The 15,255-nt window shown below is 38.4% G+C and overlaps 1 protein-coding gene across 1 annotated transcript in view; it reads left to right on the top strand.

Moving 5' to 3' along the window:
• Positions 1–15,255, top strand: part of ABCB5 (ATP binding cassette subfamily B member 5) — a 115,642-nt gene that overhangs the window by 27,437 nt on the left and 72,950 nt on the right. Inside the window, exon 13 of the mRNA XM_005679028.2 lies at positions 5,988–6,158. Coding sequence (XP_005679085.2) covers positions 5,988–6,158 — 171 coding nt within the window. The remainder of the gene's footprint in view (positions 1–5,987; positions 6,159–15,255) is intronic.

The following is a 15,255-nucleotide window of genomic DNA, read 5'->3' as shown; positions in this document are numbered from 1 at the left end:
CAGTTATTCATTTAATTTTCAATTTCATGCCAGTATCACCTGAAATTATTATGGGGAGCACCTTGTGAAATAAGAAAGGATGATACGTGAAAGTAAAACACAAATAAAATTCTAACATCCCAGAAGGCAATAATAACAAAAAAGTTATTTTAATGAATATATTTTACAAACCACATTCCATAGGTCATAATAATTTTGTTCTTTTGTTTTATTCATAAAATTTTTGTTATGCTATTTATTACCTCCTTTCCCCATTATTTAGGGTCATACTTAGGACAGAAAAGTTATTCTTTGAGGTCATTCTTTGCCTTGTGGTTTGGGAAAACACAAACTTCCTTTCTTTGACCTTCATTCAACACTTTCACTGACTTCTTTTCCTCAAAAAAAAAAAAAAAGATCTTCAGGTTTCCCCTTGGAATTAAGGAGTTTTCCGGTGTCTCTTGTCATTTTTTGAACTGCGGTGTTGGAAAAGACTCTTGAGAGTCCCTTGGACTGTAAGGAGAGCCAACCAGTCAATCCTAAAGGAACTCAGTCCTGAATATTCATTGGAAGGACTGATGCTGAAGCTGAAACTACATTGGAAAATACCCTGATGCTAGGAAAGATTGAAGGTGGGAGGAGAAGGGAATGACAGAGGATGAGATGGTTGATTGGCATCACCTAATTAATGGACATGAGTTTGAGTAAGCTCTGGGAGTTGGTGATGGACAAGGAAGCTGGCGTGCTGCAGTTCATGGGGTCGCAAAGAGTCGGACATGACTGAGCAACAGAACTGAACTGAACTGAAGTCATTCCCTGTAAGTTATGACTTATTTTTACTAAAAGCCCAATATTTACACAAAGGTGTCCTTGCTATAAATCTAATAGTAAATCCTAAAGATATAATCCAAAGAACAAATTAAAATTGCTGGTTTATTATGATAGAAGCTAAATCCCACAGCCATGATGGTTAAACTGGGACATAAGAATAAACATAATAATAAATAAAAGTTACAGAAGTGGTTTCATATAGGTGAAAATTTAGGGAAAGCTATACTCAAAAATAAATACCATTTCTGGGCTTTCTATCTTGTTCCATTGGTCTATATTTCTGTTTTGTGCCAGGACCATACTGTCTTGATGACTGTAGCTTTGCAGTAAAAGGGCTTCCCAGGTAGTGCTAGTGGTAAGGAACCCACCTACCAGTGCAGGAGACGTAAGAAACGCAAGCTCAATCCCTGGGTTGAGAAGATCTCTTGGAATAGGGCACGGCAACCCACACCAGTATTCTTGCCTGAAGAATCCCAAGGACAGAGGATCCTGGTGGGCTACAGTCCATGTAGTCGCAAAGAGTTGCACATGAGTGAGGCAACTTAGCAAACACGCATGCACATGAGAGTAAAATCAACATTTTCCTCAGAAGAAAACAGAACTGAGTCTCTTCAACATATTATGCATAGATTTCAATATGTATTCTACAATACCTAAATGTGCAAAGAAACAGGAAACTATGACCCATAGGCAAAAAAACCCCACCCATAATCTCAATATTTATTCACTTAAGCAAAATTTCAAGGGACTTCTGTGGCAGTCCAGTGGCTAAGACTTCCCCTTTCAGTGCAGGGACTGCAAGTTCGATTCCTGGTCAGAAAGTTAAGATCCCACATGCCTCAGGGCCAAAAAACCAAAAACATTAATAAAAGAAGAAGAAGCAATATTATAACAAATTCAATAAAGACTTTAAAAATGGTTCACATCAAAAAAATCTATAGGGCTTCCCTGGTGGCTCAGTCGTAAAGAATCCACCTGCCAATGCAGGAGACGCGGGTTTAATCCCTGGTCCATGAGGATCCCACATGACTTGAAGCAACTAAACCCATGCACCACAACTACTGAGCCTGTGCTATAGAACTACTGAGCCCTCCCACCGGAAATGCTGAAGCCCATGTGCCCTAGAGCCCATGCTCAGCAACAAGAGAAGCCACCGCTATGAGCAGCCTGCACACTGCAACTAAAGAAAAGCCCACACAGGAATGAGCACCCAGCACGGCCAAATAAATAAACAACACTATTTTTTTTTAATCTATGAAAAAGAAGTCTTTTCTTTTAAGTTTCAAAAAAATTTCAAAATGCATGAAGCAAAAAGAATACATCTGAAAGGAGAAACAGGCAAATCCACAATTTTAGCTGAAGGCTTTAATACTTGATAGAACAAGTAGGCAAAAGATCTGAGGATATACATAACCTCAACAATACTATCATCCAACTAGATATAACAGATATTTATAGACAGTTTCACCCAATAACAGCATAAAACATTTTTCTTCAGTGCATGTGGAATGTTCACTGAGATAAACAATATTCTCGACATTGAAAGAAAAAACGTGTATAATTTCAAAGTACATATAGTTCAAAGTTCAAAGGGAACATACAAAGTATGTCCTTGGGCCATAATAGAATTAAAATGTAGACATCAATAACAGAAATATACCTGGAAAATCCACAAATATTTGAAAATTAAAGAACCTACTTCTAAATAATATATGGACCAAATAGAAAGTTTCAAGAAAAATTAAAAACTTTTGAAGTAAAAATGAAAATACAAGGTATCTGTATTTGTGGAATACACTTGATCTTTCAACAACATGGGTTTGAACTGTACATATTCACTTATACAGGAATTTTTTCCAAAAAATACATACTGTAGCACTACATGACCCCAGCTGGTAAAATTCAAGGATGTGGACACAGAGGACTGATTGTAAAGTTATACTTGGATTTTTGACTGGGTGGGGGTTGGTGTCCCTAGCACCTATGTTGTTCAAGGATCAACTGCTTTAAGAGAAACTTATAGCATCAAGTGCTTACTTTAGAAAAGAAAAAGATCTAAAATCCATTAACTGAGTTTGCATCTTGAGAAACTAGAGTCAGAAGAGCAAATCAAATGCAAGGCAAGTAGAAGAGAAATAATATAGACTAGAGCAGAAAACAGTGAAATTAAAAACAGAAAACATTAGAAACAGTCACTGTGAAACTAAAAGCTGATTCCTTAAAAAGATCGATAAAATCAGTAAAACTATAGCAAACCTGATGAAGAAACAAAAAAGAGAAGAGAATATCAGGGATCAAAGAAGGTACATTATTATTAATCCCAAAGACATTAAAAGATTGATATAGGAATACTACAAACAAAGATATACCTATAATATTGACAACATAGAAGAGGTTCTATTCCCTGAAAGACACAAACCACAAAAACTCACTCAAAAAGAAGTGGGTAGGTAACCTTAATAAGATGTATAACTATGAAAAAAATAAACTGGCTCTCAGAATAGTAGCAACAGCTACAAATGAAATTAAAAGTGGCATTCACAATAGCATTAAAAATATAAAATAGAATAAATATAATGAAAGATCTGTAAATCTTCTATGTGAAAACTATAGAACGCTGCTTAGAGAAATTAAAGAATACCTAAATATAATAAATAAGATGTTATCTTATTCGTTGATTTAGAGGTTGAATATTTTTAAAGATATGCATTCTCCCCAAACCAATCTATAAATTTAGTGCTATTTCAATCAAAATCTCAGCTGTCTTTTTCATGTGCAGAAGTCTGCAGTCCATGGGGTCGCTGAGAGTCAGACGCGACTGAGCGACTTCACTTTGACTTTTCACTTAGGAAATGGCAACCCACTCCAGTATTCCTGCCTAGAGAATCCCAGGGACGGGGGAGCCTGGTGGGCTGCCGTCTATGGAGTCGCACAAAGTCGGACACGACTGAAGTGACTTAGCAGCAGGAGCAGCAATCAAAATCTCAGCTGTCTTTTTCATGTGCAGAAGTCAACAGGCTGATTAAAAATTTTATTTAGAAATCTAAGTGAAAGTGAAAGTGAAGTCACTCAGTCGTGTCCGACTCTTTGTGACGCCATGAACTGTAGCCTATCAGGCTCCTCCGTCCATGGGGTTTTCCAGGCAAGAGTGCTGGAGTGGATTGCCATTTCCTTCTCCAGGGGAACTTCCCGACCCAGGAATCGAACCCGGGTCTCCCACATTGCAGGCAGACGCTTACGCTTCACCGTCTGAGCCACCAGGACCAATAATCGTCAAAACAATTTTGGAAAAAGAGCAACAAACCTGGAAGACCTACGATAGTTAATTTTAAGACAGCAATTAAGACAGTGATAATTACCTAACAGCAGGTTTCCCAGGTGGTACAATGGTAAGGCAAGACGCATAGGAGATGCGGGTTCGATCCCTGGGTTGGAAAGACCCCTGGAGTAGAAAATGACAACCCACTCCAGTATTCTTGACTGGAAATTTCCAAGGACAGAAGAGCCTGGCAGGATACAGTCCATGGGGTGGCAAAGGGTCAGACATAACTGAGCATACACAGGCATTGACATAACAGTGGACGTGTAAGTCAGTGGGACACAACACAGAGTCTAGAAATAGACCCACATATATCTACTGAATTGATTTTTGACAAGGCCAGTGTAATTCAGTGGGAGAGAGGAAAGTCTTTTCAACAAATGGTGCTAGAAAAATTGGGTAGCCATGTGTTAAAAAAAAAAGAAATGTGGCCCTTACCTCATACTGTATACACATATAATTTACCATGAATCTTAGACCAAATGAAACTTAAGCCATCTAACTTCAGAAATAAGTGCACACTCTGTGATTCTATTTATATGAAATTGTAGAACTAGCAAAATTAATTTATAGTGCTAAATATCAAATCAATGGTATCTGAGACAAGGTGTGGGTTTTGACTGGAAAGGGTCATTTGGAACCTTTCTAGGATGATGGAAATTTTCTGTTTTTATTTGGATGGTAATAACATGGATACATGCATTTTTCAAAACTCATACAACTATTCTCTTAAAACAGGTGCATTTTATTATGAAAAATTATTCATCAATAAGGTGTGTGTGTATATATATATACTTTTTTTTTAATGTGGGGCTCCCCAGATGGTGCTAGTGGTAAGGAACCCCCCTGCCAATGCAGGTTATCCCTAGGTCAGGAAGATCCCCTGGAGGAGGGCATTACAACCCATTCCAGTATTCTTGCCTAGAGAATCCCATGTACAGAGGAGCCTGGCAGGCTATTGCCGATAGGGTCGCAAAAAGTTGGACATGAATGAAGCGACTTGGCATGCACATTTTTAATGTAAAGTCAAACTCTAGAAGTTAAAAGTTTAGAAATAGTATTTGAAAATAAGTCCTTGAAGAAATGAAGTTTGTATCAGGGACTTAGCACAATAGAATATTACTAATTATGCTTCATTAATTCTAGAAATTACTCCCACTTCAAACATCTAACAACATATAATTTGTTGAAGATATACATACCAAAAAAAAGTAAAAGAAGGCCCAAAAATTCTCCCAAGATTGAAAAAACATTTTGAGAAAGAAGTTTGTTTTTGCAGCAATCTTTTTCATACTATTTTTCAGAATATAAAGGAAATTTTGAGTAATACATTAAATTACTAATAAACATTTTAAATAATAAATTATGTGTACTACAGTGCATTATAAAAGTGTCTTTAAAACTTTGAAAATCGGTTCAAATTATTGTTAATCTTCCTTAAAATCCTAGATTATGCTATGTCCTCATTTTTTTTAGTCCTAGCCAAATTTTCCTTTGGTCTTCTCTTCAACAGATTCTTTTTAAAATAGTTATTTATTTTTACAAAGAACAAATCATAGATCAAATACTATCCAGACTGCAGCAGTGACTAATCTGGCATTAAAACACAACTATCTGGGGGAGAATGAATTCACATATATATATATATGCATATATATATATATATATATATGGCTGAGTCCCTTTGCTTTTTGCCTGGAACTGTTAACAACATTGTTAATCAGCTATACCCCAATGCAAAATAATAAGTTCAATAAATAAAATGAGAAAAAAATCCACAACTGTGACTGCCATTTCCTGTTCTAATCATCTGACCATGCTGCCTTCTGTTTCTGTTTTCTTTCCTAATTTTCATTAGAAATTTAATACCTTGGTAGGGGAAAAAGGAACTCAAATGAGTGGAGGACAGAAACAGAGAATTGCAATTGCTCGAGCTTTAGTTCGAAACCCGAAGATTCTGATCTTAGATGAGGCTACGTCTGCCTTAGATACAGAAAGCGAATCAGTAGTTCAAGCTGCACTGGTGAAGGTAAGTAAGCAGATTCATTATTTTAATATTCCTGGTTCAGCATTATTTTTAAGTACAAGGAAGTATGGCTCCATAGTGGATTATTTATTCATTTCAGAGCCCTCCTTAAGTTATGAATGCAGAGTGTTCATCCTTGTAAAAATTTCTGTAATGTTTATAGGAAGTGATATGGAGGAGAAAAGAAGATGCTATGCTTGGTGTTAAAAATATATATGAGGCTCTTAACCAAGCAATCATCCCATATATACAGGTCTGCATCCCATTCCAACAGGTCTGCACTTTCCACTTCCCCAGGGTAACTCCATACCCTTACCACAATTATAATCACATCCACCCTTTATCTCTTCCATATACTGCTATGGGGTTCTCTTCTCTGACCATTTTTTTCCTCTCTAGGATAATCCCAGAGTACTCATTTTAACTTAATTTCACTTCAAGTGGAGAAGCATACCGTGTGTTTTGCCTTGACCTTGAACCATCCTCCTTCAACAGCCCTAAGGCCCTCATTCTGCCTTCCTACTCACTGTGTGGATGCGTGCTAAGTCGCTTCAGTCGTGTGCGACTCTTTGAGACCCTAGGGACTATAGCCTGCCAGGTTCCTCTGTCCCTGGGATTCTCCAGGCATGAATACTGGAGTGAGTTGTTATGCCCTCCTCCAGGGGACCTTCCCAACCCAGGGATTGAACCCACATCTCCTGCGGCTCATGCATTGCAGGCGGATTCTTTATTGCTGAGTCAACAGAGAAGCACCCTACTCACTACAAGCTGCTGAATATACTTCATGGCCACAATGCAGAACTGGCCTTTTACCAAAATGCACTGCATCTGGGAAGGAAGTTAGTGGTGGTGACATGAAAAACCATAGAATACTTTTTCCAATAGCCAAACCCTCTTTGCAATCATGGCCTTCAAACCCTTTAGAAGGCTTAATGACACTTTTTACTTTGTGCTTCTCTAAAAATGGATTGGGTTTTTCTAAGAAAATTACAGACTTTTCTTTTTAAATACTGAGTTTGCATGACTAGAAATGGATACTGGCAACCAGAGTCCCAACCAATTATTGAAAAATCTATTACTTACTATTGTCAATTTGCAAATCAGAGCTTTACAAATTTATAAATTTTTACCTTGTTTCCATCTCACATGATAAGAGTACTGAAAGGTGCTCATATTTCTTATTTTCATAAAATAAGTAATATGAAAATCCATGTTCATTATAGACATTTTGCCAATTTGGTTCATTTTGGTGAAGAAATGATAATTTCCTCAAAGGCATGACTCATATTCTATTCATTTCTTAACACTTAATAACTAAGACAGGGCTCTATTTATAAAATACACTCAAATTGTGTATACTAATGGTGATGTTTAGTTACTTAAGGCTTGAATGTACTAAAAAATGATTAGATTTAACTGTTTCAAATTACATAATTTTTCTAGTTTTATTGAAATATAATCAACATATATATAAGATTTTTTAAAATATTATACTAGGCTCTGAAGTTGTTTACAGGTTAAATGTTGTGCCCATTGCCTTTTCATTCAATATGTTAATCACATCAGGCAATCAAAATTTGTTCAGACTTTGAAAAAACAGTCAGTCCCCTACATATGAACAGGTTTCATTCTGAGAGTGCATTTTTTAAGTCCAATTTGTTCGTAAATCCAATAAAGATAGCCTGGGTACCCAACTAATACAATTGGCTATATAGTGCTGTACTATAATAGGTTTATAATACTTTTCACACAACAAATCCATTAAAAACAAACAAACACAAAAAATAAAACATTTTTAATCTTACAGTACAGTATCTTGAAAAGTATGGTACAGTACCAGCTATATCACCTCTGCTTTTACTTGCTTTGTGATATCATTGGCTTGAAATAAAGATACTGTACTCTATATAGTATTGTACAGTAAAGTACACCAAAGCACAACCACTTGTAGAGAATGCACACAAGTGATGATGTATACCAGACATGGGAGCTAATTTATGTGATTGGACATGAGAAACATCTTTGAAAGTTCACAACTTGCAGGGGGAACTTACTGTAAATAGTTGCTTAGAGTCACGATAAACTAATCAATATTGTTTTCTACTGCCTGAAATGAAATCTATATCATAAGTGAAAATATAAAAATACAAAATGCTTGTAAATGATTATTCCAAGTGTATATTTTTAAAATTCAGTTACTGTTATTCTTTTTCAGTTTTTAAAGGGTGTAATTAAATCAGTGTTATAGAGATATATAGGTGTGAAACTACTTTAAGTAGACTTTGCTGATCTTTTGTGAGGTGAGGGTAAATGGTTACTATGGGGTGACGAGTGGTGCAGCTCATTAAATATGTATGCTTCAGTATTTAATTGACGTGTGATGGAGAGGAGAGTTGGAGCTTCCCCATTGGCCCAGTGGTAAAGAATCTGCCTGTGATGTGGAAGATGCAGGAGACCTAGGTTCAATCCCTGGGTTGGGAAGATCCCCTGGAGGAAGGCATGACAACCCACTCTAGTATTCTTGCCTGGAGAATTCCTTGGACAGAGGAGCCTAGCAGGCTGCAGTCCACAGAGTTGTACTGAGTTGGACACAACTGCAGTGATTTCACACACACACACACACACACACAAACGAAAGGAAGAGTTAAAATACAGGCAAAGCTATGAACACTCCAGCGCTGTGAGAGTTCTGTACACTCACTACACAGATGGTGATTGTGGAACCAAGCTTTAAAGAGGTCCCCACCTAAAGAGGGTAGGGCATCCAACAGGTCTCATTTCTGCTCAGACATCTGTCTATAAATTCTAGAACCCTGTGGCATGATACAGCCTAATCCACAGCAGTTAACAGATTTTTATAGCTCAAAATATCCTGTAAACCACTAGCCAACAAAAAGGGAACAGTAAAATGTATTCTTTCTCACTGGTGAATGCAGCATCCACCTCCTTCCATACCCAGCCTTCAGATATCCTCCCAATCCTCCCAACTCCCCCTCTCCATTACCCCATCGTCTTCCTTTTGTATGAAGCTATAGAACCAGCAAAATTAATCTACAGTGATAAAAAAAATCAAATCAATAGTTTACTGGTAGAAGAGGGTGGATTTTGACTGAAAAGGGGCATGAGGGAAATATCACTCTTGTCCTTACTTGGATTATTGCAATAGCTATCTCCCACGGGCTTCCTTGGTGGCTCAGATGGTAAAGAATCTGCCTGCAATGCAGGAGACCCAGGTTCAATCCCTGGGTTGGGAAGACCTTCTGGAGAAGGAAACGGCAACTCACTCAAGTACTCTTGCCTGGAGAATCGCATGAACAAAGGAGCCTGGCAGGCTACAGTCAATGGGGTCACAAAGAGTTGCACACGATTGAGTGACTAACACATAACATAATATCTCGCATACTGCTCACTTCAGTCTGTTCTCAGCACAGCACACAGACAATATTACTAAAATGTAAATTTGATCATGTTGCCCTTCTGCTCAAACTCTTCAGTGGCTCCTTATCTTACTTGTCACTCTAAGTAAAAACCAAATTCCTTACAGAAGCTATAAGGTTCTATGGAGTTGGGCACCAAGCTCTTTCTGGAACCGAGCCACTCTGTCCCACATTGGCTACCCCTTAAACATACCATAGCCCTTTATATCAGCTAATATATTATACACATATTTGTTTATTTTCTCTCTTCCCCTACTAAAATATCTACTCTCTTCTACTAAAACATCTGCTGTCTATTATCAAAGGTGTTGATTGTTTAACTGCAGCATACTCAGCAATAGAACAATGCCTGGCCCTCATTAGTCAATAAATATTTGTTGACTAGTGTTTGGATGAGTGTGATACAGAAGAGTTTCAAGGCCTGAAGTGCTCTTTTCTGGACTTTTTTAGTGTAGGCTTGCTACCATCTAGTTTCGCTTCACTAATCTTGTTCAAGAGGAGGATTTAGGATCAGTGGATAAAGATCTATATCACAGCTATGGAGTTTTACTCTGCTACTGGTTTGGACCTGGTGTGCCAATGCAGCAGGCTTCCAAGCTGTCCTACTATGAGGAGGCATGGCAGTGAACACCTGCAAGCCCCTGGAGAAGCAGAGAAAGCCCATGTTGATTTTAGGATTAAGCCTATGAAAACTCTTTGAAATGTTAAAAGTTGTATGCAAATCTAAGGAATAATTATTTAGGGAGGTTCAGCTATACCACATCAGTGGAGAACCTTTAAAAAGGCCCTTTGCTGATTATGAAAGATGGGTTTCCATCACAGCTTTATTCTTTGAAGAGACTGAGCTACTTTGTTGCAACAGCCATGGGCTTTTCTTTATCATCATTTTTGTTTCTGATATGATGCATTCTGTTGGTCTTCCTCTGAAGTCCCTTACATTATATTTATACTACTTGGAGAATTAATAAGTAAGTTGGTATATTGTATTAAGCTGTGGACGACTTTATTAAATTAAGCCCCAAGAAGTGAGGTTAATTATATTACACACACAGATGCACACACATACATACACACACACACACACACACACACGTTTTGGTGTGCCTGTGTTAAATATCTTTCTCTTTATATGTGGAATGGGAAATACTTTAGATCTTTTTCTTTCTGCCCTCCCTGTTTTTAAAACTATTTTTTAATAGTTGGGAACAGAAAGGGAATTTCTACAAGGGAAATTCCTTGGCTGGAATTTAATTAGGAGAACAAAGGTAACACAGATAATACCTCACCCCAAGGCATCATGGGACATTTTACAAGCTTGCTTAATCAAGCTCACATGCATAAGACTCGGTGTTGTTATAGGCCACTAACTCCTTTCAGAATAGTGTTTCGCCCCATTTGAAAGATCAGGGGCCCATTGACAATCTGACTAAGAAAGGGAAAAATAAACCACTGTAAGTCTTCCCCAAAATCTGCAAATTCACTTGTACACTTAGATTTATGTATAATATTGAGGGGTTCATAGGCCCCCAAAGCCATTCATAAGTCATTATTTTAGGTGTAATAATGGAACAGATAAATAAGAAAAACTAATCCTTACAAGAACCCAGTGAAAGTTGTACATTTATTCTCCTGTTTCACAGATGTGTAAACTGAAGCACAGGGAGGTTGAGTAATAGCTAGGAAGCAGTGAAGCCAGAACCTGGACCCAGGGAGTCAGCCCTCCAGCTCATCCACGTAACCACCATGGTTCAGTTCAGTTCAGTCACTCAGTTGTGTCCATGGACACAGAGTCACTCACCCTGTGACCCCATGGACTGCAACACATTCCCGGAGCTTACTCAAACTCATGTCCATTGAGTCGGTGATGCCATCCAACCATCTCATCCTCTGTTGTCCCCTTCTCCTCCTGCCTTCAATCTTTCCCAGCATCAGGGTCTTTTCCAATGAGTCAGCTCTTCGCATCAGGTGGCCAAAGGATTGGAGTTTCACACTAGCATCAGTCCTTCCAATAAATATTCAGGGTTGATTTCTTTTCAGACTGACTGGTTTGATCTCCTTGCAGTCCAAGGGGCTCTCAAGAGTCTTCTCCAACACCATAGTTCAAAAGCATCAATTCTTCAGTGCTCAGCTTTCTTTATGGTCCAACTCTCGTATCTGTACGTGACTACTGGAAAAACCATAGCTTTGACTAGATGGACCTTTGTTGGCAAAGTAATATCTCTGCTCTTTAATACGCTGCCTAGATTTGTCATTGCTTTTCTTCCAAGGAGCAAGTGTCTTTTAATTTTGTGGCTGCAGTCACTGTCTGCAGTGATTTTGGAGCCCAAGAAAATTTATTTAAGTCTGTCACTGTTTCTGTTGTTTCCTGTCTATTTGCCATGAAGTGATGGGACTAGATGCCATGATCTTAGTTTTTTGAATGTCAAGTTTTAAGCCAGTTTTTTCACTCTCCTCTTTCACCTTCATCAAGAGGCTCTTTAGTTCCTCTTCACTTTTTGCCATAAGAGCAGTGTTATCTACATACCTGAGGTTATTGATGTTTCTCCCAGCAATCTTGATTCCAGCTTATGCTTCATCCAGCTTGGCATTCAGAATGATGTACTCTGCATATAAAGTTAAATAAGCAGGGTGACAGCATACAGCAATTTGGAACCAGTTTGTTTTTCTATGTCCAGTTCTAACTGTTGCTTCTTGACCTGCATACAGGTTTCTCAGGAGGCAGGTAAAGTGGTCTGGTATTCCCATCTCTTGAAAAATTTCCACAGCTTGTTGTGATCCACACAAAGGCTTTAGGGTAGTCAATGAAGAAAATATTTTTCTGCTTTTTCTACGATCCAATGGATGTTGGCAACTATTCTCTGTTTACAGCTTATTGCAAATAAGACATTTTTAATGTATCATTTTTTGGTCAGTGCTCTGAGCTAGGTTAGACTTTATTTCCTCTTAGAAGAAAGATGAGCTAACTATTGTAATATTTTATCTTCTTATTCACTGTTTACTTCTTCATTTAGTTTTTGTTGTAAGTTTATCCACAAATGTTAGCTTGTTAATAAAGTTAAGAGAAGGAAAACAGTATTAAATGATTATAAATAATTTTATTATCTTCAATTGCCAAATTGTTTGTTAAGTTATTTAGAAATGATAATGAAGAGATTCCAGGATATAAAAAGAAAATTCTGTACTATAGAGTCCTGTTCCAGTTTACTAACTTGGTAGACCACATGGCTTCAACTCAGCAGAGTTTAGATTTTCAATGTGTTTTCCTTTCTAAAGAGTCTTAACCTAAGCATACATACATATTCACATGCAAGTTGAAAGAAAGAGATTGGGAAGGAGGTGAGTCCCTTATTAAACATAGCTTCTACGTCCTTAATATTTTTCTTTTCGTCACATTTTATAAAAGAGAAAGCATTCTTGGACAGGTGATGAGAGGGGGCAGTAAATTCTTGTTCAGCTATGGAACTAGTATTGACCCAGAAGAATACCAAGCCAATGGGCTCTCAACATCATGAGGTAGTTAAGACTTCCAATATCCTGTGATTCCCATATAACTACGATACATATATGCATACATACAGTCACTAAGTCGTGTGTGACTCTTGTGACCCCATGGACTGTAGCCTGCCAGGCTCTGTCCATGGGATTCTCTGGGCAAGAATACTGGAGTGGGTTGCCATTTCCTCCTCCAGGGGATCTTCCCAACAAAGGGATTGAATCCAGGTCTCCCGCATTGCAAGCAAATTCTTTACCTCTTTTATTAACTATGAGCTATGAGGGAAGCCCATATATAGAGCTTCTTATAGCAGATGAGTTAAAATTTGGTAGCTAAAAAAGATGGAAACTTGCAAAAGAGTAGTGACAGGTTTGTCAGACTTTATTTTTGAAGTACTAGGGTTTTCCAGAAACCTCTTGAGGTGTGGAAGAAGGCAGGGAGGTGGAGTAGGATGAGCAGGTAGGGCTAAGGTCAACAATTCATACAGAGGAGTTACTCATTAATCTGTATGGTTTATTTAAACATATTAAGTTTCTATGTGTCCTTTCATTTGATGAAAGGATTTTTCATCTTAAAGAAAAAGAGTTTGAAGACCACAGGCCTGGATCATGGAGCATATGTCATCAGTGGGCCCCAAGTCCACCTGAGGCAATCTTCTAGGAGGCAGTCAGTGAGAACTTGTGGTTCCATAGGTTTCTTACATCATGCTTGCTGTTAGACACTAGAACTCTGTGTTTACAGGCTTCTCCAGAGAGTCTATTAGCCCTGTTAATTGACCCAGCAGTCAAATGCAGGCCCTCTCAAATGCTCACAGCTTTTTATTGGTCTCCCTTCTTTTCCTGCTGCCCACTCTTGTTCAAGGCTTACGGCTGCCAACGGTGAGAAGTTAGATGACCTCCTCAGGCCCTTACCTCTGCCCTAGCAATTCTGGGAGGGATGTTTTAAGGCATGCTGTCTTTCAAAATCCAAGCTAATTACCTGATGATTTATGGTTGTGCATGAAACTGTGAAGTAATCTGAAAATGCCAGCAAAGTGTCAAGCAGAAATCTTTCTGTTGACCTTTCTTTGGTCAAATACCTAATGGTTTGTCTTTCAGCATTGTACAAACTGTGAAGGAGCAGAGAAAATGCCAGGAAATTCATTCAAATTGGTACTTTCTAGAAGGAATAATAGCAACAATGACATATTGAAAATCTACTACACCTGAGCATCTGAAAAAAGCATGGAATGAATTGAACTACCTTCCTTATCTTTACAGTGAAGTGAAAGTCGCTCAGTTGTGTCTGACTCTTTGCGACCCCATGGACTATACAAGTCCATGGAATTCTCCAGGCTAGAATACTGGAGTGGGTAGCCTTTCCCTTCTCTAGGGAATCTTCCCAGTGCAGGGATCAAACCCAGGTCTCCCACATAACAGGTGGATTCTTTACCAGCCGAGCCATAGTGGAAGCCCTATCTTTATAGTAATTATTGCTAAAAGACAAAGCATCAGCTCACACTTCTTTGATCAGTTTTCTAAGAGGCCTTGGCTTCCAAAATCTCTTCTCTGTTTTAAGTCTGAAATGAATGAGTTCTAGGTCACACTTATGATGTAGTTAAGTTGTACTTTATGGGCTTCCCAGGTGGCACAGTGGTAAAGAACTGCCTGCCAATACAGAAGACTCAAGAGACTCAGGTTTGATCCCTGGGTCAGGAAGATCCTCTAGAGTAGGAAATGGCATCCTACTCCAGTACTCTTGCCTAGAAAATCCCTTGGACAGAGGAGCCTGCAGGCTGCAGTCCATGCGGTCACAAACAGTCAGATACCTGAGCAACTGAACATACACACACAGTGTACTTTATGGTACCTTAACTGCATACCTTGATGCTTGCAGGCTCCATTTTTTAGGCCTTTGGAGCAGTATTATGTATTTCTGTAATTTGTTTGAAATGCTCAGATTCTAATGCATGATATCATAAATTAATTGTAACATAATATATGTACTTGTGCTCAGTCATGTCTGACTCTTTGCAACCCTATGAACTGTAGCCTGCCAGGATCCTCTGTCCATGGGATTTCCTAGGCAAGAGTACTAGAGCAGGTTGCCATTTCCTATTCCAGGGGATCTTCCCATTCCAGGGATGGAACTCAAGTCTCCTGCATTGGCAGGTGGATTCTCTACCACTGTG

This window comes from Capra hircus, chromosome 4, assembly GCF_001704415.2.
Source record: "Capra hircus breed San Clemente chromosome 4, ASM170441v1, whole genome shotgun sequence".
Taxonomy (NCBI): domain Eukaryota; kingdom Metazoa; phylum Chordata; class Mammalia; order Artiodactyla; family Bovidae; genus Capra; species Capra hircus.
This window is presented reverse-complemented; position numbering and strand designations above follow the sequence as displayed.